This window comes from Apodemus sylvaticus, chromosome 3, assembly GCF_947179515.1.
Source record: "Apodemus sylvaticus chromosome 3, mApoSyl1.1, whole genome shotgun sequence".
NCBI classification, from domain to species: domain Eukaryota; kingdom Metazoa; phylum Chordata; class Mammalia; order Rodentia; family Muridae; genus Apodemus; species Apodemus sylvaticus.
This window is the reverse complement of record NC_067474.1, coordinates 66951698-66972866: the sequence shown is the minus strand read 5'-3', so window position 1 is coordinate 66972866 and position 21169 is coordinate 66951698. Positions and strand designations below refer to the sequence as shown.

Sequence of the window (21169 nt, the reverse complement as noted above, 5' to 3'; positions counted from 1 at the left end):
TGAATACTAGGAAAGGAGACAAAACACAGGCTGCAGTGAGAAGATACAAAGGAGATATGTAATGCAGGTGTCACTTCGTGGAGAAGTAGAAGCATAGTCTAGAAATAGCAAACTGCCTTTATTCCTTCAGCTACTGACCTTTTGCCTCTGACCTCTGACCCAGTGAGCCTTTTCCCAAGTGTTGCATATCATCTTTTCTTTGTCTTGTGATATGTGCTGATTATGTTCAAACTATTCAGTATTTCACAAATAGTCATATATAGTTCATTATATGTGTTAGACACTGTTCTGGGCATTGTGGTGATTTGGTGAGTTGTGCTGGGTAGATGCTCAGCCAGGGAACAACTTCCTGTGAGGAAGCTTTACATGCTAATTGTCTGCACATTGTTAGGGGCTTGAGGTACAATATTTATCTACAGTCCAGTGACAAGGCTTCAATGACCTGCAAGTAATGAGGTAGAGAAAGTGTTGGTCATCAGAATCCTCTGAGGACAACTGCTCTATTTCATTAGACGAGATACTTTAAAATGACATTTGGGGTAAAAGGTGAAGTCCCAAAGGCCTTCTCCATCATGACAGTATGTCTGCTAAATTGCTTTGCATGAAGGAGAAGAGGAATTCAATGGCTCCTGGATGAAGAGGCAGGAAGCCAGAGAGATGGGAGAGGGAGATACCAGCTAACCGTGTGCTATGGAGGGATGATGTCTGCTGCCACTCACTCTCAGGCAGAGAATGTTACAGGATACAGTAACAAAACTACCATTTCTCAGAAGAAATGATACCTGATACGTACTTCAGAAGATGCAAGGAGTTGCCAGGATATTAGGAAAGTCTTCTGGGCAGAGGAGTAAAGCAGGAGAGGAGAAGGGTTAAGACTGGACCTGAAGCAGAGCAGGTGTTAACTACTGGAGGAGTCTGGACTTTACCTGAAGGGACTGGGAAACTAGGGGATAATTTAAAGCTGGTGAAAATTATGACAATTAGTTTCTGATTTGAAGACCTCCTTGAGGGTTGGGAAGATAGTTCAGCAGGTAAAACTCGCTGGGCAAACCTGAGGACCTCAATTTGATCTCTGTGACTGATGGAAAAACTGGACGCAGCAGTGCGTATCTGTAATGCCAGCACTCTTACAGTGAGATGGAAGGTGGAGACAAGGAATACGCTGGATGGTGTGAGCAGGCCAGCTAGCCTGCAGTACACAACAGGGCAGGAACCAGGGAAGCCACGGCTCAGTGAGGTGAAGGTGAGAATAAACTCCCCCAAACTGCTGCCCTGCTGTATGGTGTAAAAGTACACAGGAGCACACACACACACACACACACACACACACTGTCAACATCAAATAAAGACCTCCCTGACCTATGTGACACCCTCTTTGGCTCTCAAAGTATTCACTTGTCTGTGTCATATCTGTTTCTGACTCTGGTCTCTGCACTATATTAACATCAGTTGGAAAGAGCTATAGTTTTATATCTGCATGATTAGCACGTTTTTTGAGCTGTCTGGGATCATAGAAACAATTTGGTGGGTGTATAAACTTATTATGGAATGAAAAATTGGAGAGAGAGTCAGTCAGACACACAATACACACACACAATACACACACACACACACACACTGTCAACATCAAATAAAGACCTCCCTGACCTATGTGACACCCTCTTTGGCTCTCAAAGTATTCACTTGTCTGTGTCATATCTGTTTCTGACTCTGGTCTCTGCACTATGTTAACATCAGTTGGAAAGAGCTATAGTTTTATATCTGCATGATTAGCACGTTTTTTGAGCTGTCTGGGATCATAGAAACAATTTGGTGGGTGTATAAACTTATGGAATGAACAATTGGAGAGAGTCAGTCAGACACACAATACACACACACACAATACACACACACACACATACACACACACACACTGTAAACATCAAATAAAGACCTCCCTGACTTATGTGACACCCTCTTTGGCTCTCAAAGTATTCACTTGTCTGTGTCATATCTGTTTCTGACTCTGGTCTCTGCACTATATTAACATCGTTCGGAAAGAACTGTAGTTTTATATCTGCATGATTAGCACGTTTTTTGAGCTGTCTGGGATCATAGAAACAATTTGGTGGGTGTATAAACTTATTATGGAATGAACAATTGGAGAGAGAGAGTCATACACACAATACACACACACACACACACACAGGCGGTGGGAAGAGGAGGAGGCAGAGAAGGAGGAGGAAATAATGGAAGAAGTAGGATATGAGGGTAACTGGGGCTGAGAGCCATGGCCTTATCTATAGACATTCATAAACTGGGGTCCCCTGGGCTTTGTGACTTCAAGGTGGTTGACAGAGAAGTTAGTGAGGAAGACCCTTTGTCTTTTTTACTTTGGTGACTTGGAACAGAGAGTGGAAATAAAATCAGAGGACAGGTTTGTTTGGAGAGGAGTTAGGGAGACTACTACTGTTTATGCATTTCAATAGTCTATGCAAAACCTGGAAGCAACCCATAGAAGACTACTTTTGAAGTAGATTGGGGCCTCTAACAGGGAGCGCATAGGTATCAGGTAATAAACATCAGATGGTTTTTGAAGATGTGATGGAGGGAAGATATGATCTCGCAGGCAGAAGACAAGAGAAAGATGATGACAAAGCTAAGGTAAAAGCTAACATCTGTGGGAAGACATGGAAAAGTTGCTCTTGAAGGCAGAGTTAGTGTCACAGATAGAAAACTGTGAGAGAGATGTCATCATAACAGACTACTTACTCTTGGTGGTACTTTTAGATGTCCATCCATATTTCTTGACCACTTGTAAGTAAAGCAGTACATGTGACCGATTCTGCCCAATGGGCATGAAGTAGAAACGACAGAAGCTGTTAAGAGCTGGCGGTGTGAGACTTCAGCTCTGTGAAGGCCACTAAGGTGGACACAGCTTGGCAAGAGTCTCAAGATCATGGAAGCCGGAGTGAAACTGGTTTTGCATGAGTGAGAAATGAACTTTTGTTGTGTTAAGCCACTGAAATTTGGGAGGTAATTTGTAACTACCAAGAGCCAGTTTACTCTGACTACTGTATCAGCAAGTTGCACTTTCAGAAGAAGACCACTAAAACATGATATAAAGTAAAAATAACTAAATGGATTTAAAAAAAAACCACATCAAATGACTAGTGGATTTCAAAAATTAGGAGAAGAAAAATAGAGTAGAAATGGGTGAGGATTGTGAATACTGGGTCAACCTTCATAATATTAGGTAAAGAAGTAAAAGAAAATCAGAGACATGAGAACACACGATGAAATTGCTTTGTTTTTAGGAAAAGATGTGTGTAGATTTGGGGGAGGGGAGAACAAAAACATAGGAAACACAAGAAAGAGCTTAATTACAGCACTCTGGAGTTAGAGGCGGGTAAATGGGAGTTAAGGGATAGCCTGGTCTACATAGCTGGATCTAAGAGAACCAGGGCTACTCAGAGAAACCCTGTCTCAAAACAAACAAACAAACAAACAAACAAACAAACATGCACACACAGACGGAAGGAGATAACAGAACCCTCCATGAAAACATCACAACTCTGAGCCCAGTAGGACCCAGACGTGCAGAAGAGCCACTTCTCCACCTCACATCCCACCAAGGATCTTTCTTCCAGCTTTGAACTAGGATACTCAGGAGCCCCTTAGCTGGACCTCTCACTGACAGACTGCATGGAAAGCCGTGCTTGGCATACTGCCATGACTCAGAGTAGGACTTCCATGTACCCTGGGTTTACCCAGGCACTGCCCCTTTGGAGGCCAGCTGCCTAGGAAACCGAGTGAGAAGTGGTCTTCTGGAATCAAATGGCAAGGGTGGCTTAGACCAAACTGTGTTCCTTCCAAATTCATACATTAAAGTCCTGATTTCTAGGCGCCCAGTGTTTGGAGGCAGGGTCAATGAAGTGAGGCCATTGAGGTAGACTCTGACGATTATGGTGTTCTCTTTGTCCGTCTTCCTGTGTTCCCTCAGTCTCCCACCTCCTCCCATTGGCATCAGCATCTTGACTCTCACAGGGAGCATCGTGGTGAGGTTAAAGCCCTTCCAGCCTGGTGGGAAGGAGACATGCTGAGAATAGTTTTCTTCTTCATGACTAAGAGTGTCAAGTCAGAGCCCTGCCTGTCTCACTGGTGACACAGATGATGAACAGCTGTTGGATGGGAGAGGGACAGCCAGTGAAGTAGAAAAGCAGCCTGACTATTTCCTTTCTGACCGACTCGGAGCCCCGAGAGCTGAAGTCCTTTGGAAATTCTGCAGACGGATTAATCATTTAGAACTTCCTGAAGTACAGAGTTGGAACATTGTAGATAGAGAGCCAAAATTACCATGGGCTATCTTTAGCCCTTCTGACCGTTTATGACCAACGTCTGTTATGGACCTAACATCTTTTCCACGTTCAGGTAAAACCTTTCTGAACGTATTGATTTAGCATATCATTGGCTTCCACCAACATAAAGACCAAGGATGTCATCAGATAATATGAAAAGCTTCTACCAGAAGCTTTCTTGTTTCTTGGTAACCCTCCTGCTGCCCAACCAAGACATAGATCTTATGACTTTGTTCTGTGACTTCAAGAGTTCCTGTAACTACTTTCATGGTGGAACATGTCATTCAGAACAACCTAGATCTGCATTCCCAGGTCATGGTGCCACATATTTGACTTAGGAAAAAATGACCTCTTACTTTCTTTGAAGTAAGAACAGTGTTTTTCCCTGACAGGGATGTAATTTCCTCTCCTTTCCCTAGCCTTTTAAAAAACTGTACTAGTGATTAAGCCTAGGTCTTCATGTACCTGAGGCAAGTGCTCTACCCCTCAGTCAAAGGTTCTAGAAATGTGATTCCCAAGTTCTGACCTGAGGGTCAGTGAGAGCGGGTAAGGCATCTGCTGCCAGACCTCATGGCCTGAATTTGATCCCCAAGACCCACATGGTAGAAGAGAACAGATTTCTGAAAGTTGTCACCTGACCCACACACATGTGTGCCGTGGCACAAACCCACCCACCCCCTCTGCAAAATGGACAAAATAAATAAATAAATAAATATAAAAGACAAATATGTATCTGTTCTCAAAATTTATTGCTTGAGGCCTAAAGTCTAGCCATCATAAGTAAACCCCAGAAAATGTTGGGATCACCTTAAACATTGATCAACAAAGGGTTTCCATATATTAAGAATTTGCTTATTCATACATTACTCACAGAAATATGGAGTCATGACCAAATTCCTTAGCAATTTTTATTGATTGAAAGTATAGAAAAATGTTACTTATCATGGAAGCCAGGTTTTTTTGGTCTATTTAGGAATTTAAAATTGCATTTTATTTATTTATTTTATATGTGTAATGGAGGCCAGTATAGAACTTAGAGGACAACTTGAGGGAGCTAGTTTTCTTCTCTTGCGCACCCACCCCCCCAAGATTCAGCAATATTTACAGAGTATCTGTTTCTATTTTACTTCAGATCTTTTCGGTAATTCATTTTGTGTTGTTTAATTCCAAGAATAGCACATTTTATTGGTTGCCTTTGCCATGACTGTTGGAATCACTCTCATACTTACATACAAGTACAGAAGGCCATCCTAATTCCCTCCCGACGTGCCTGTGGTCCTCTGTGTCTTTGTCTGAGGTTCCCCCAACCCTCATTTCAGACACTGTGGATATGTTAGAGACTTCAGAAAGCCAGGGAACAACTGTTAACTGTTTACAGGGTAGATGTCACAATCTCCCAAGATTTAGTGGGACATTTTAGGGTGTGTTCTACTCTACCCTTCAGAGTGCTGGCTGTAGGACCCACCCATGGTGGCCTTTCCAGTCCAGCAACGTGATCGTGTTCCTTTCAATGCTCATTGGAGCTTTATGGGAGCTGTTTCCCAATTAACGCACCTATAACCAGGAGCTGCTGGGAAAGGCAGGGTGGGCAGACAATGCCGGGAAATGGATGTGTTGGAACAAATATGTATGCATAATTAAATAACCAAAACACTTAGGCACTGTGTTCTGGGCACATCCACTTGTTCTATATCTTCATTCTTAGCAAGCTGTTGATGTCTCCATCTCAGATGAGAAACAGAGGAAAATGAAAATAGGAACTGGGGAAGAGCTGGCTCAGCAAGCATGAGGACCCTTGTTCAATCCCATCCCTAGTTGTGTGCAGAAAGCCGACCACAGCACAGCCGCTTGGACTCTCAGGGCTGGGGAGACAGATAGGCAGAGTCCTGGGCCTCACAGGCCACTCAGCCTGGCTGCATCTGTGGGCTCAAGGCCAGTGAGTGATTCCATCTCAAAAAACGAGGGATAGATCCAGTCACTTAGGAGATGAGACAAACCGGTTAGGGAATATCTAGACCTGCCCACTGTGCGTGGCACCGTTCAGGGGCTGGGATCACAGACTAAATACAGAGGAAAATGGAGCCGGGCTCTTGTTGCTCTCTTCCTGGCTGCGGATGGAATGTGACCGGCTGGGTCCAGCTGCTGCTACCTTGACTTCCCTTCCTTCATGTTCTATGCTTTGAACTGTAAGCTGAAATCGACTCTCCCTTCCTTAAAGCCATGTTTGGTTAGGCAAAGAAACACACACACACACACACACAGATACACACATACACACAAACACACACAGATACACATAGACACATACAGACACACACAGACAGAAACACATACACAAACACACAGACACACACAGACACAGACATACTCACACAGGCAGACAGGCAGACACACACACACAGACACATGGACACACACATATATACAGACACACACATTGACATATAGACACACACACACAGACACACTCACATAGGCAGACAGGCAGACACACACAGAAACACATATGGATATACACACACAAACAGACATGCACATAGGCAGACAGACAGACAAACACACACACATGCATAGACATACAGACACACAGACTTCCACACAGGTACACACACACACACACACACACACACACACACACACACGCCGTGCTGCTGTCCTCATTCTGCTGCCTCCAGTGCTTTGTTTGGGTAGATTTTCTTTAGCAGCCAGTGGCTTTTTATCTTTCTACTTTTTCTTTTCAAATCGTTCCATTTGCTTATCTGCATTTTGAATGGGAAAATTTCCTGCCAGTTGAACTTCAAGTTGTACGTGGGAAAAAAAAAAGCCCATCTTGGTGTGGTCTCCTAGCAACAATTTATGAAACACTTTAAGGTAATTATTCTTCTCGAGCACGTTTCAAAATGTTGAAGCGTGTTCATTCACTTCGATCATTAAAACTCCCAAGAACACTCGTTGTGTAGCACAGGGTTCCAGTAATTATGAGCTCGTCAACAGGTTGCTTGGAGAGCTGAGAACAAGGCAGACCACATTCTCTCCCAGAAGTCAACACTGTTTCCCGCCTAGCAGCGCAGGGCGGCTCCACTCCTCTCTGAAAAAAAGCCTTAATTGACTGTTGGGGAGAGAAGGAGGGAAAGAATATTTAAACCTCAAACGGCCATCTGTAAAATGTGTAGCCCATGGCCACACATAACACTCTGGGAACACTTGAATATCTAAGGACCAGTCCGATACCCAGACAGACAGTTTTCTGCCCCTCTTCCTCTGGACCTGCCTAGACAGGGATCTCAACCAAGCTCAGCATCTTTCTCTGGTCCCTCAAAGCTGGAGCTCTGCCCTATTTTCCTTTTGAAACTTATTTTCGAGACAAGGTCTCACGTATCCCAGGCTTGCCTCCTTTTGTTGTTCTACCAAAGGTAGCTCTGAGCTGATCTCTCTGCCTCCACATCCCAGAACCAGGATTACAGGCATGGACTAATACAGCCGGTGTTAGCACAGGAAGGAAGTCAGACCCTTCTGCGTGCTAGCAAGCACTCTCCCAGCCAAGCCACAACCGCACCCCTGGCTCGACTTTAAAGCAGCTATTGGTTTGGGTGTCTTTTCATGCTTTAGAATATATGTCTAAGAGGGGAAAGTCACATTGGCAGTTGCAACTGCCCTCTGGGTTGAGGCCTAACACCAGGTCTTTCCGTGAGAAATCCCCAACCAGTTTGGTTCTTTGGGACAAGAGCTAAGGCACCAGGGGAAGTTTTAGAACTAAGGCTTACGGGAACTCTGGATTTTCTGGCTGACATGAGCAGCTGACTTATTTTATATACATATATTTAATAAGCATATGGTAATTGAGCATATTTCTGAGGTACAGGGTGATGAGAGAAGACATCACAGCACTTTACTGCTGAGGACTCCAGCTCCCTTAAGAAGGGCTGGGTCACTGCCAGTATTGTGGTTTGAATGTCTTTATAGGTTTGAAAATGGTGTCAGCCATTTTAGAAGATTGTGGAACCCTGAGAGGTGAACTCTTTTTGAGGGAAGTGAGTCACTAGTGGTCGTGTAAAGTGAGTTTTTACAGCCTGGCCTTGCTTCCTGTCTGCTTTCTGACTTCATGCGCAATGTGACCAGATGCTTCACACTCCCGTCAGCCCGAGCATGCTCCCTGCATGTGGTGAACATTCCTTTTTGTCAACTTTTAGGTGTTTTTTGTTTTTTTTTTTTTACACATCTAAAATAGAAACATGTTTCTAGGTGGAGGATCAGATAAGGCCTATTTCGGCTTGTGATTTTGTAGCTTAGGGAAATTATTTTATTTCTTTGACCACTGGTCTTCTCACATATGGGAACCGTTCAGTAACTATTAGCTCCCTTCCCTGGCGTGTGTAGGTGTTCTTGGCTCTCAGGCCCAGGAGGAGACGCCTCAGGCACATGTGAAGCTTGCCTTTGCTAAGTAAGACTGCAGCAGTGACTATGCCATCATTTCTGAGGAGACAGTATCATCATAATGCAGTATTAGCTACTGAGGTCTTCTATCGTTTCCTGCCTGGAGAGTTATGGCCACGGCATTGAGGATTTAATACCTACAGCCTGAACACTACTTACTACAAATCTCTCACAAAGCTGCCGCCATAAATCTCCTGGAGGAAAAAGTCATCGCATAAAAATCCCCAACTCCAGGGAGCCGGTCATTTATTTTCCCAGAAAAGGGGCTGCAGTGAGAGGCACACTCTATGCCTTTGCAGCCGCTGAGCAGAAGCCTACAGAAGCACTCATCAGGGAGAGCCCCCGGGATGGACCAATCAGATCATCCCAGGCAGGAAACCGGAGCGGGAAGTGTTCATCCATGTGGTCTCCCTTTCCCATCTTCAGCTCTGGATGTGTTCTCAGCCTGGGGACAACGGCACAAAGAGCCAGACCTGCATGCAGAGTTTGTTATTCCTAAAGACACACGATTGGGGTGAAGTCACAAGTCCACAGAGGGCACCTACACACTCCGGAGATTTATTTTGCCTACCGATTTTTTTCATACCTACACATGTAAAACTATGCATATATACTCCAGAGATTTATTTTGCCTACAGTTTTTTTTCATACCTACACATGTAAAACTATGCATATTTACGCAAAGTCACACATGCACAACACACAGAGAAGGGGAAAAACACAATAAGCATTTTTGACCATTTCCCGTGACAAAAATTGAAACTTTTTCAAAGAAAGATGAAATCGGAATTTTTGGTTTTTGTAAGCCAACTGGAGCATCTGACAATCACATCCCAACATTTCTGATTCTTTGAGACATTATAGAAGTGTCTCAAGTTGGGCTATGTCCCACTTTGCCTTCCATAACTACTTTGTAGGCACGGAGCTTGCAATCTCATAGGAATTTGTTCAGTCCAAGTCCTAGGCCACCTCTGTTCTTGTATCAAAAGATGCACTGTATCTTTGTATACATTGTGTCTTGTACACATTGAATAGGGAATGGTTCATTGGCCCATCTGAACCTGACCTCTGGTGCCTCTAAGGAGACAGCCTGTTAGAGCTGATGAGCTTGGGTGATACCTAGAGACAGAATTCAGTTCAAATCTCATTTCTCTCTTACTCTGCAACATTTGCCAACTTGCTTAGACCATAGAAAAATACATATAATAGACTCTCCCACCAGGACATTTCTAAGAACTATATGTGGTTGAAGCTGTAAAGTGCCTGGCACCTTGGGCATCTCTCACCTTTCGCAATGCCATGATTCATGATTCATTCATGCCTTTTCCTGGCAGCTCTCCTTTGCCTTCAACACAACTTCCCATTCCCCCCTCTCCCCTCCCCCCCCCAGGAAACACTTCAAACCCTTTTATCTTTGTAGTGACATACTGTTGAGGATAGACACTTGATGACTACATGTCTGTTGTGTGTCTAGATTATAATCTACCTAATTATTATTTCTTTCTCTCAGATGTTTGTGCATGATGGGTGTGAATGTGTGTATCTATGTGTGTTTTTATATGTTTGGCTGTATGTGTGCATACGGATGTCTATGCATGTAGGTATGTGTAAGTGTGGAGGCCTGACGTTGACTTTGGAATCTCTCTTAATGTTGTTCACTTGAGTCATGGAGCCATTGTCTCTCAGTGGACTCGGCACTCACTCAGAGGGCCGGGTCAGCTTGCCCCTGGTGCTGCCTCCCCTTCCTGAGTGTTGGCGTTACAGGCAGGATTCTATGCACCCATTGTAGGTTCTAGGGATCAGAACTCTGATTCCCAAGCTTGTACAGTGGGCAAACTTAAACCATTGAGCCATGGCTTCATTCTCTAATTCACTTAATTATTATTCCATTATTGAACACTCTGTCTGTTCTACTTTGTTTGAGATAAGGTGTCATTATGTAACCCTGGCTGGCCAGGAACTCCCTGGTTTTATAGACCGGGCTGGCCTTGAACCTTTCATGATCCTCCTTTCAGCTTCCTGAGTGCTGGGATGACAGCTGGACACATGTGTCTACATCTGGCTTAGTTGTTACACTTTTGGAAGATAAGTTTTGGTTTAGTCCTTTTTCCTTCTTAGTCATTACTTCTTGATACATAGTATCATTTTCCCACTTTGCTGCATCTTCTTTTAGCCTGCATCTTCTTTTAGCCGGCTTCTTCTCTTATTTTCTTCCAAAGAACTCATGTCTCTCGTATGTCCTTTAGTTCTTGCTTTTGAAATGTGATCTCAATAGATAAATAGAATAAGGCATTAAATGACAATGACGCAGTTACAGAATTAAATAATTATTTTTATGTGATGAAATACATTTTAAAAATTGCACTTATTGTGTGTGCTCGTGCACACACGTGAACGCATGACATGGCAAATGTGACAGAGAACATGTGGAGGCCAGAAGACAGTTTATGAGATTCCGTTCTCTCCTACCTCATGTGTCCTGGGGATTGAACTCAGGTCATCAGCTTCGACAGCAAGTACCTTTAACTGCGGAAACTTCTAGCCAGCCTGAGACAAATGACAACCTAGGCTTGCTGTTTTCTGATTCTCCTCCCCAGCCAGAAGTAATCACCTGGTAGCCAGACACATTTTCAATCTCCCCTTGTCCAAAAGGGGACGAAACATATTTGATAGAGGACAGTTACAGTAGGGAGAGTGTAGGGGAAGAAGGCAGCTGCTGGAAGCAGCTTGTTGGGTGATTCTTCCGGGGTATGAGCAAGAGGAAGACTCAGGGGAAGCCCAAGAAAAGGAGATAAACAAGGAAATGGAAGTTTAGTGAGAGGAATGAATGTATAGACCTTAAATATGGGGTTTTACTTAAAAATTTTCAAAGTGGCAAGTTAAAAATAAATGGAATTTGGTATTCAGTGGTTAAGAGTGCTTACTGCTCTTGTTCAGGACTGAGTTTGATTCTAAACACCTACATCAGGGCGCTCATAACCACTTATAGCTCCAGCTTGAGGGGAAAATTATACCTCTGGCCTCTGTGTGTGCCTGTGGACACACACACACACACACTCCTTTAAAAGAATGAAAACAGGGAATTCTCTTTAAATCAACTTCACTGATTGACTGTATTAGCATTTTGAGAATACTCTATGTGTTCATACTCTATTCTCTATGCTTATTTTTGGATTACAATAGGTTGTCAGAGATGTTTGACCTCCTAGTCAGAAGCTTTGTGGCATGATAGAGTAAGGAATATAGGAATACCTGGGAAAATAAAAATAAAAGCAAAGACAAGCTTTCAGTGACGCCAAAAGATCCGGATGCAAAATTCTGAGTTCCTATGGATTTGCTAAGGCAAGGCACTGATTCTACAGTGAACTCCCCCAAGCATCCAGGGCCTCTTTCACAATGCTCAGTAGATCAAATCCAGTTCCCACAGCTTAAATGGATAGAAACTTCTTCCTGTATGATTCCCAAGAAAACTCTCCGTGACAACTTTTGACGTGTCTATAAAAAGCTCTCAAACAACACTTTGATAGACTCTTAAAAAACAATTTCCCTCCTTGTGGGCTAACGTCAAAACACCAGATACCACGAGCAAAAGCCAAATCAATTTTTTTCTGATGGTTTGACTTGATCCAAAGATAACATTTTGACAGCTCAGAGCAATGGGTGAGCTATATATCCTTTAGGAAAGGCTTCTTCACAAATATTAGTTCCTGCAACTACAACTTGATAAAGATTGGCCACTCGAAAGTTTATATTGCCATCTATACAGAAAATAGCCCTGTGCTTTGACAATCCACTTGTCAGAGAGGGCTGAAATATTTGTTTTCAATAAGTGAGCAAGAACTTAAAGTATAAATATTCTCAAAATGGGTTCAGAAAAGCAAAAGCAGAAGATCTCTACAGATTTGTGACACATAAGGGCACTGCTGTCTTTGAAAGAGTTTGGCCACCTTTATCCGTGTGGCTAGTCTTGGATGCTAAAGGATAGCATCTAGAGAAAATAGCACCCAAATTAAGGGAGAGATCGGTCCCATCCAACAGAGAGAACATGGTGATTTGGAAGCAAAGCAGAAAGTGTTAGATTCACTTAATGAATTTTAAATGTTTGCTCTGAGCTGGCGTGTGGCCTAGACTGTGCTGTTGGCTCATGAATGCTTGGTTGCCAAATGGAAACACAGATAAAGTCGAGGCAGAATAGTTTCAGGTCTTGTAGGGAGGTAAGGGGTGCAGCCACAATTGTGGAGAGGAAGCCAGGGTCAGTGAGTGACGAGGTGGCTGTCGGGGGACTCCGCCTCTCTTTATGGAGTCATGTTCCAGTTATGGCCACCAGAGTCAATGAGTGAAGATGTAGACCAGTTATACACTAGGTGAGCTTGGAGGGTTTATGGTCCATGGGAAGCCAGCTGGCGGCATAGAAAAAAAGCAGACAACGAAATGTTTCAGAGTTACCTAAAAGGAATAAGCCTTTCCCCACAAAGTTTCTAGTAGGTTAATTTTTTTTTCTCACTGTAATATCTTCTTCACTCTCTGCCTGAATTAGCATCCACTTCCTGTGGAAGATTAACAGCCATGCCCTGTAAGCAGAACTATCGGAACCAGGGCCGGAGAGAGAGGCCTCTCCTTCTAATCTCCAGGGAGCCCATTTACAAGCTGCTCTCCATGAGGCTGCATGGCACCCTGGGTCCCAACGGGGCAGGAGAGATCTGTGGATTCTTATGGCACCCTGGAGCCAAGCATACAATAAACATAACCCTTCCCCAACTAGGAGCTTCAGAACCACACAGCCTTAAATGCCAGGCAAGAGAGGGGTATGGCTTCCAGAGTGGTTACCCAAGTGGTCAAAAAAAAAAAAAAAAAAAAGAAAGAAAGAAAGAAAAAAGAAAGAAAAAAGAAAACGTTCCCATGATGAGAAAGCACAGACCTACCTTCAGCTGTCTCTGCACTTTAAAACAAAATATAGCATGTTAGAGACTGTAAAGAGGCAGATGGGCTGCATGCTTCTCAGGTTATATACTGGAATAGGGCCACTAAGTCCAATTTTGCTTAAGTGGATTGTTTCTAGTTGAAGGCGGCGCCGGGGGCACGGGTGTGTGTGGCTGCTTTTGGAGCTCTGAATTTTCTTGGTGTTCATTTTCTACAAGAGTACCTCTGGCGAGACAATAAAGAGGGGTCCAGAACACAGTAGAGACATTCTAGTGTCATAAGTTTTTGTTTTGTTTAATCATTATCAGAAAATGTTACCACACCGATGAATCCAACACCGGTTTATACAGAGTAACAATACTATTTTGTCACAGAAAATTAAATTGCCTCCTCTTCTTCTCTTCCTCTCTCCTTCCTTCCCTTCTTCCCTTCCTCTCTCTCCCTCCCTCCTTTGTCCTCCTCGTCCCTCCTCTCCCCTCCCCCCTTTTTTCTTCCCGGGGTGGAGGTTGAACTCAGAGCCTTACACATACTATCATTTAGTTGCACTCTCTAGCAAATACAATTCTCAGCTCAGCTCAGAGTTCTGGAACTCTCGGAGGAGATTTGTAAACACGGCGAAACACCCATCTAGCTGCCGCCCTCTGCCCTTCAGTAGCACTTTGACCCTTTTGTTTTTCTCGACTGAAGCAGTTGGCACTGTTGATTGGCTAGTCCTGTCTACCATTCCCTGTGGTCAGTCCTTCCAGGCAGCCACACCCATGCATGCTCCCTGAATGCAATTGTGCAAGCCCCGAACTTCTGACCTACATAGCTATCAGCTGTTGGGGGGAGGGGGTGTCTTTTCAAACCATATAGTGCAATAACAGAAAATGGGCACGTTCGCCTATCTTCCTTCTTTTCTCAGAAGTGACCAGAGAAAACCCATTGCTCATCTGTGGCTCTAGTGAACCATGTCCTGGAAAGGAGCGCCCATACTGCCCTCTGCTGTTTGCCTTTGATAAAACAGGTACTTGTGAGCGAACCACCTTTTCTGAGATCTGGTCAGTAGAAGTTGTGGAAATAATGATGCTGACTTAGTATAGGATCAAGCAAGCATCCAACACAACAGCCATACATCCAAAAACTCTTATGGGCATGGAGACATCAACTCACACAGCAAGGCATATGAGTGACAGGAAAAGGAACTGGGGACCACCCGAGAGGATCGCTGACTGGAGACCAGCACCTTCCGCTGCCCAGTTTATTTTTCACCCAGGCATGCTGGGAGCTCAGAAGTATTGTACAGAAATCTGCTCCCTGTTAGCTCTAGGGCCCATGACTGGGAGCTTGGGAGCAATTAAGGGATTGCTTCCACTAGAAAGGAGGTCCTGGTGAAGAAAAAGCTTGTTTCAATAAGCCCCCTCCCTGCGCCACGCCCCTCCCTCGCCTCACCGCGCGCAGTCAGCATAGACCCCTTACAGGTTTCTATAAGCCAGGCAAGCTCCACCACATCTTTACAGCCCTGCCTTCCTTCTTCATAGGCCTGGCACCTCAGAGACTAGCCGGGCCTGAAGAGCTGTATTTTGGGGAATTATTGAGATTACATTTATTTATCCAGCTTCACAATGGACCAGGACAATATATGTTCATTTGACAGTTTTTGATTGTCATGAAGTCAAGCCGCAGGGACCAGGCACTTTTGCATGTCATCCTCATGATAATCTTTTGAGGTAGACCCCAATGTTACCATAAGACAGAGACTAAGAAACAAGAAATGGTTGGTCTGATTGTAGAATTGGAATTTGAGTCAAATTTACAATTTATAAATGGCTTCCTTCTCTTTCCCCTCTCCCCCGTGCCCTCTCCCTTCTCCCCTCTCTCTTCTCCCCCCTTTTCCCCTTCCCCCTTCCCCCTCTCCTCCTCCTCTCCCTTCTCTCCCCTCCCCCTCTCCCCCTTCCCCCTCCCTCTCTCCTCTCCCCCTTCCCCCTCCCCTCTCCCTTTCCCCCTCTCCCTTCTCTCCCCTCCCCCTCTCCCTTCTCTCCCCTCTCCCTTCTCTCCTCTCCCCCTTGCCCCTTCCCCCCTCTCCTCTTCCCCCTCCCCTCTTCCCTCTCTCCTCTCCCCCTTGCCTCTCCTCCCCTCTCCCCCTCCCCCTCCCCTTCCCTCTCTCCCCACTCCTCTCTGCCCCCTTTCCTCCCTCTCCCTTCTCTCCTGTCCCCTCTCCCCTCTGTCCTGCTATGCTGGAGATCAGCTCAGGGCTTAGTCTATGCTATACCAGAGTTCACAGAACAGCCTCTTGACCCTTCTTTTATTTAGACAAAATCTCACTGTGTAGCCGACAGGAGAGGTGTCAGACTGGAAGCCCAAGAGTGTTGACATGACATAGAGTTCAGAGCCGAAGGTCAGCTGCTGGCTTTAAAAGGTGAGCGTTTGTTTTCCTTGACCTTCACATCATGGAGGGCAATCTGTTTTACTCAAAGTTCACTGATTTCATTGTTAATCTTACCCAAAAACACCCTCACAGAAACAGCCAGAATATTATTTGCTCAAATGTTTTGGATCCAGCAAGTTGATAGATTAAAAATTAAAATTTAATTAAAGTTAAAAATTGCAGATGATAAAATTGACTCTGAGTCCTTTAAGAATGATAATCCACATATTAAATGATGTCCAAAAAGAATGGAGGAGTGGGCAGCGGAACTCCTGTCCTGGTCTCTCGCTTCGCTCTCCTCTCCAAACAAGATGAGCTTCACCACCCGCTCCACCACCTTCTCCACCAACTACCGGTCCCTGGGTTCTGTGCGGACTCCCAGCCAGCGGGTCCGGCCTGCCAGCAGCGCAGCCAGCGTCTATGCAGGTGCTGGGGGCTCTGGGTCCCGGATATCCGTGTCCCGCTCCGTCTGGGGTGGTTCTGTGGGGTCCGCAGGCCTGGCGGGAATGGGTGGAATCCAGACCGAGAAGGAGACCATGCAAGACCTGAACGACCGCCTGGCCAGCTACCTAGACAAGGTGAAGAGCCTGGAGACTGAGAACAGGAGACTGGAGAGCAAAATCCGGGAACATCTGGAGAAGAAGGGGCCCCAGGGCGTCAGAGACTGGGGCCATTACTTCAAGACCATCGAAGACCTGAGGGCTCAGATCTTTGCGAATTCTGTGGACAATGCCCGCATCGTCCTGCAGATCGACAATGCCCGTCTTGCCGCTGATGATTTCAGAGTCAAGTATGAGACAGAACTGGCCATGCGCCAGTCTGTGGAGAGTGACATCCATGGACTCCGCAAGGTGGTGGATGACACCAATATCACAAGGCTGCAGCTAGAGACAGAAATCGAAGCGCTCAAGGAGGAACTGCTGTTCATGAAGAAGAATCATGAGGAGGAAGTCCAAGGTCTGGAAGCCCAGATTGCCAGATCTGGGTTGACTGTGGAAGTGGATGCTCCCAAATCTCAGGACCTCAGCAAGATCATGGCGGACATCCGTGCCCAGTATGAAGAGCTGGCTCAGAAGAACCGCGAGGAACTAGACAAGTACTGGTCTCAGCAGATTGAGGAGAGTACCACAGTGGTCACCACCAAGTCTGCCGAAATCAGGGACGCTGAGAGCACACTCACGGAGCTGAGACGCACCCTCCAGACCTTGGAGATTGACCTGGACTCCATGAAAAACCAGAACATCAACTTGGAGAACAGCCTTGGGGACGTGGAGGCCCGATACAAGGCACAGATGGAGCAGCTCAATGCAGTCCTTCTGCACCTGGAGTCAGAGCTGGCACAAACTCGGGCAGAGGGGCAGCGCCAGACCCAGGAATATGAAGCTCTGTTGAACATCAAGGTCAAACTTGAGGCGGAGATAGCCACCTACCGCCGCTTGCTGGAGGATGGAGAAGATTTCAGTCTCAACGATGCCCTGGACTCCAGCAACTCCATGCAAACTGTGCAGAAGACAACTACTCGTAAGATCGTGGATGGCAAAGTGGTGTCCGAGACCAATGACACCAGAGTTCTGAGGCACTGAGGCTGAGAAGGAGGGAACCCTTGGGGATTGAGGGACCAATAAAAGTTGAGAGCTTGCTGGAAAAAAAAAAAAAAAAAAAAAAAAAAAAAAAAAAAAGAATGGAGGAGTGGCCCCTGGTTCTGGAAAGACTCAGTGCAAGAGTATAGGGGAATACCAGAACAGGGAAGTGGGAAGGGGTACATGGAGGAACAGGGGTAGGGAAGAGGGCTTATAGGACTTGCGAGGAGTGGGGACCCAGAAAAGGGGAAATCATTTGAAATGTAAATAAAAAATATATCAATAAAAAAATGAATGAGGTATTTAGGACTGGAAAGATGACACAACAGTTGTGAGCACTGGCTCCTCTTCTAGAGACTCTGAGTTCAATTCCCAGCAATCGCATAATGGTGCTCACACAACTCTCTGTAACTCCAGTCCTAGGGGATCTGACACCTTTGCCCTCTGTGGGTGCCCGACATACATACAGTGCACAGACAAACATATAGGCAAAACACACATTCACATAAAAGAACATGACAAAAAGACTAGGACGCTTCTAGATATTTAAAGAAAGGAACCTCGGCTGTTTGTGGCGGTGCACGCCTTTAATCCCAGCACTCGAGGCAGAGGCAGGCAAATCTCTGAGTTAGAGGTCAACCTGGTCTACAAAGTGAGTCCAGGACAGAGCTAGCTACACTGAGAAACCCTGAAGACACAGGGGAGGGAGGAACCTCGCTGAGTGGAAGATTACTGGGTTAAATACATAACCCGTTAAACACGCAACTTGGTTAAATACATAGTCCTGCAGGGTAGCCTTTGAGATTGTCTTGTCAGAAATCATTTACTTCACTACTATAAGGAACCATCAAGATAACATGTGATGTCATTAGTTCTGTGCTTGTAGCTCATAGAAGGTACCTCTCCACTGAGAATTACATAACTCACAGGCCTTGGGAACAGTAGTTCAGTATGGTACTAAAGGAAAGGTTGCAGTCTCTTAGTGTAGTTGTTCTGCATAGTTTCGCTTACCACCTTATACCCAGTGCCTCTCCTATGTAATTACAGGAAAGCATTTTGTCATACTGGACAGGCCTAGGGACATTCTCCACACTCCACTCTGTCCCATTCTTCTCAGGAGGCAGACACCCAGGCCTCTTTTACCCAAGTAGCGAGGGAGAAAGGGAAGATCACGCAGGGACATCAGAATGGATGACAACAGAAAGCATTCTGGAACCTTGGGTTCCCACCCCCCCCCCATACACACACCCAAAGCATCCATGTGTCTTACAGCAACCTACGTGATATTAAAGCTGACCTGTTCACAGTAGCACCGTTTTCTTTGATGGCGGAATAGAATGAGGAATGGTAACGTACACAGAGAGCAGGATAGCCTATCTGCCACCCACGGTCCAGCCTCATGTAGGAGTGCTCACTTTATCTGCGTGCTGAGGACCAGGCTGTCCCTTGCAAAGCTTCGCTTTCCTCACCACATCTGGCACCAGGCCTGGTGTATGTGGATCTGAAGAAACTGCAGCTGCCTGAGCGGAAGGAGATATTATGGGCTGGAGGTTTTGTTAGAAGTGGGATCATGCAGGGGAAAACAGTTTGAGACCACAACAATGCCTTGCTATTTCTGAGGCCATTCTTGGAAACGGCGTCTGGAGGACATGGTACCCTGGAAGAAGCAGCTCCCAAAAGCCTACAAAAACCCTTTCATTTAAAAAAAAATGTGACCCAGATGGTAGTACCAAATAATCACAATTACAGTGATACATTTAGATCACATATGTCTGAGGCCTGACAACGTCTGGCTGTAGATTATAAATTGGCTCATTATCAGGAAAAAGATATTTATTGAAACCCAGCAATGATCAATGGGCTCATTATCCTCTTGTAGCAGCCAAGAAGTCCTGAGACACAGCCCGTCGCAAACACAAGGCGGTTATTTGTGCCGGCGCTATTTGGTGCACAGCTCTTTCCACAGGGTTGATTTGTTCTGAGAAGAGGTGTGGGGACAAGAATCGGACTTCAGGGTCTTGATCTGATCATCTGGAAAATAGAGCTAATTGAGGTGCTCCCCTGGGGCTGGCTTCATCAGTGCCTCAGTGTGGCAATGGCCTATTTTTAAATATGAAACCACATACTACGAAGTCTCTCACTCCTTTCTTTCAGTGAATGTTAAATATACACGGCGGTGTTTCCATCCCGATGTTCCGTGCAGGCCCAGGATGGATTTTGGTCATTTCTGCCCCATTACCCGCTCTAGCTGCCTCTTGTTCCCATCTATTTTCATTGACTGTTGTGTGCGTGAACCAATGAGTTTTACATCTTAGGGCTACTTACAGGAACACTTCCCAGTAGTTACAGCACTCAAGAAAACATTTTTCTTCCTCAGAGTGTTGTAGATTTTTTTTTATTTCTAGCTGGGTTTTGTTGTTGTTGTTGTGGTGGTTGTTTTTGTTTTTGTTTTTCTTACATTAAGGCTTTTTAAAGGAAGTGCTTGCCTAGACTCAGCTCACCACTTCTCTGATTCCTTTTTCAGAAATATTTTTCTTTTATTTGCCTGTGACTCCTGAGACATTTTAAATAGTATTTAGTATAGAATACATAGAAAGACCCAAATACCTGCAAGGTTACAAATAATCAAAGAGGAGATCATTATGAACAATTGTTTATATAACAAGCAGCCACTGAAGGGATAGCAGGAGCATAAGGTAGGAAGGCCTTTGGGGTTAGGAACATAGCAGGTGCTTAGTGAATGATAGAAATCTAGGCCTGGAGAGTCAGCCCAGCAGTTAAGAGTATTGGTATTCTTGCAGAGGGCCCAGGTTCAGCTCCTAGCACCCACATGGTGGTTAACAACCTTCCAAAATTCCAATTCCAGGTGACACGACACCATCTTCTCAACTCTAACACCACCAGTCATGCATGTGATATACCCAGAAATTAACTAAATAAATCTCAAAAATAAATGTATATAAGTAGAGGAAGTCTAGTAGGGAGCTGTGGACATTTGGGGACCTTTTCCTTCAGAGCACCCTGAATGGGGAGGAGAAAGGGTGGGAGTCCTCTGATCATAGATGAAATGGGAACATTCACAGTTAACTGGAGACTCCCTGGATCCCTTTAGTATAACCAGCAGTAAACTATACATGCCTAAGATGTTTGAGGCTGGAAAGAAACCAGACAATGATGGCTGAGGACAGACAGACAGGACTGACAGATATACAATATTCACCATCTTCAACCACAGTACAGATGGTCTCAGTTCATAAATCAGGAATTAGAACTCACAGACCTAACGCACAGACGTAGTTAGGAGCCCAAACACACTAAATGTGCTTCAGGTTTTCCTTTTGTCTTTTTTCAACCTGAAAATGAGGACTTATCACTCAGGATATTACAGCTTATGCTGTAGTAATGAATGATTCAAAAACCTCCAATGGTACATAACAAATGCCCTTCACAAGTTTATAGCCCTACTTCATGGCTTCTTTATGCAGTTAAGC

General features: G+C 45.0%; 1 protein-coding gene across 1 annotated transcript; it reads left to right on the top strand.

Annotated features, from left to right (window-relative positions):
- The first annotated feature begins 16373 nt into the window (after positions 1-16373).
- LOC127679912 (keratin, type I cytoskeletal 18) lies at positions 16374-17736 on the top strand. Its single transcript, XM_052175494.1, has one exon. It carries the CDS (start codon positions 16410-16412, stop codon positions 17679-17681), a length of 1272 nt encoding a protein of 423 aa, XP_052031454.1. The 5' UTR covers positions 16374-16409; the 3' UTR covers positions 17682-17736.
- Positions 17737-21169: the final 3433 nt, after the last annotated feature.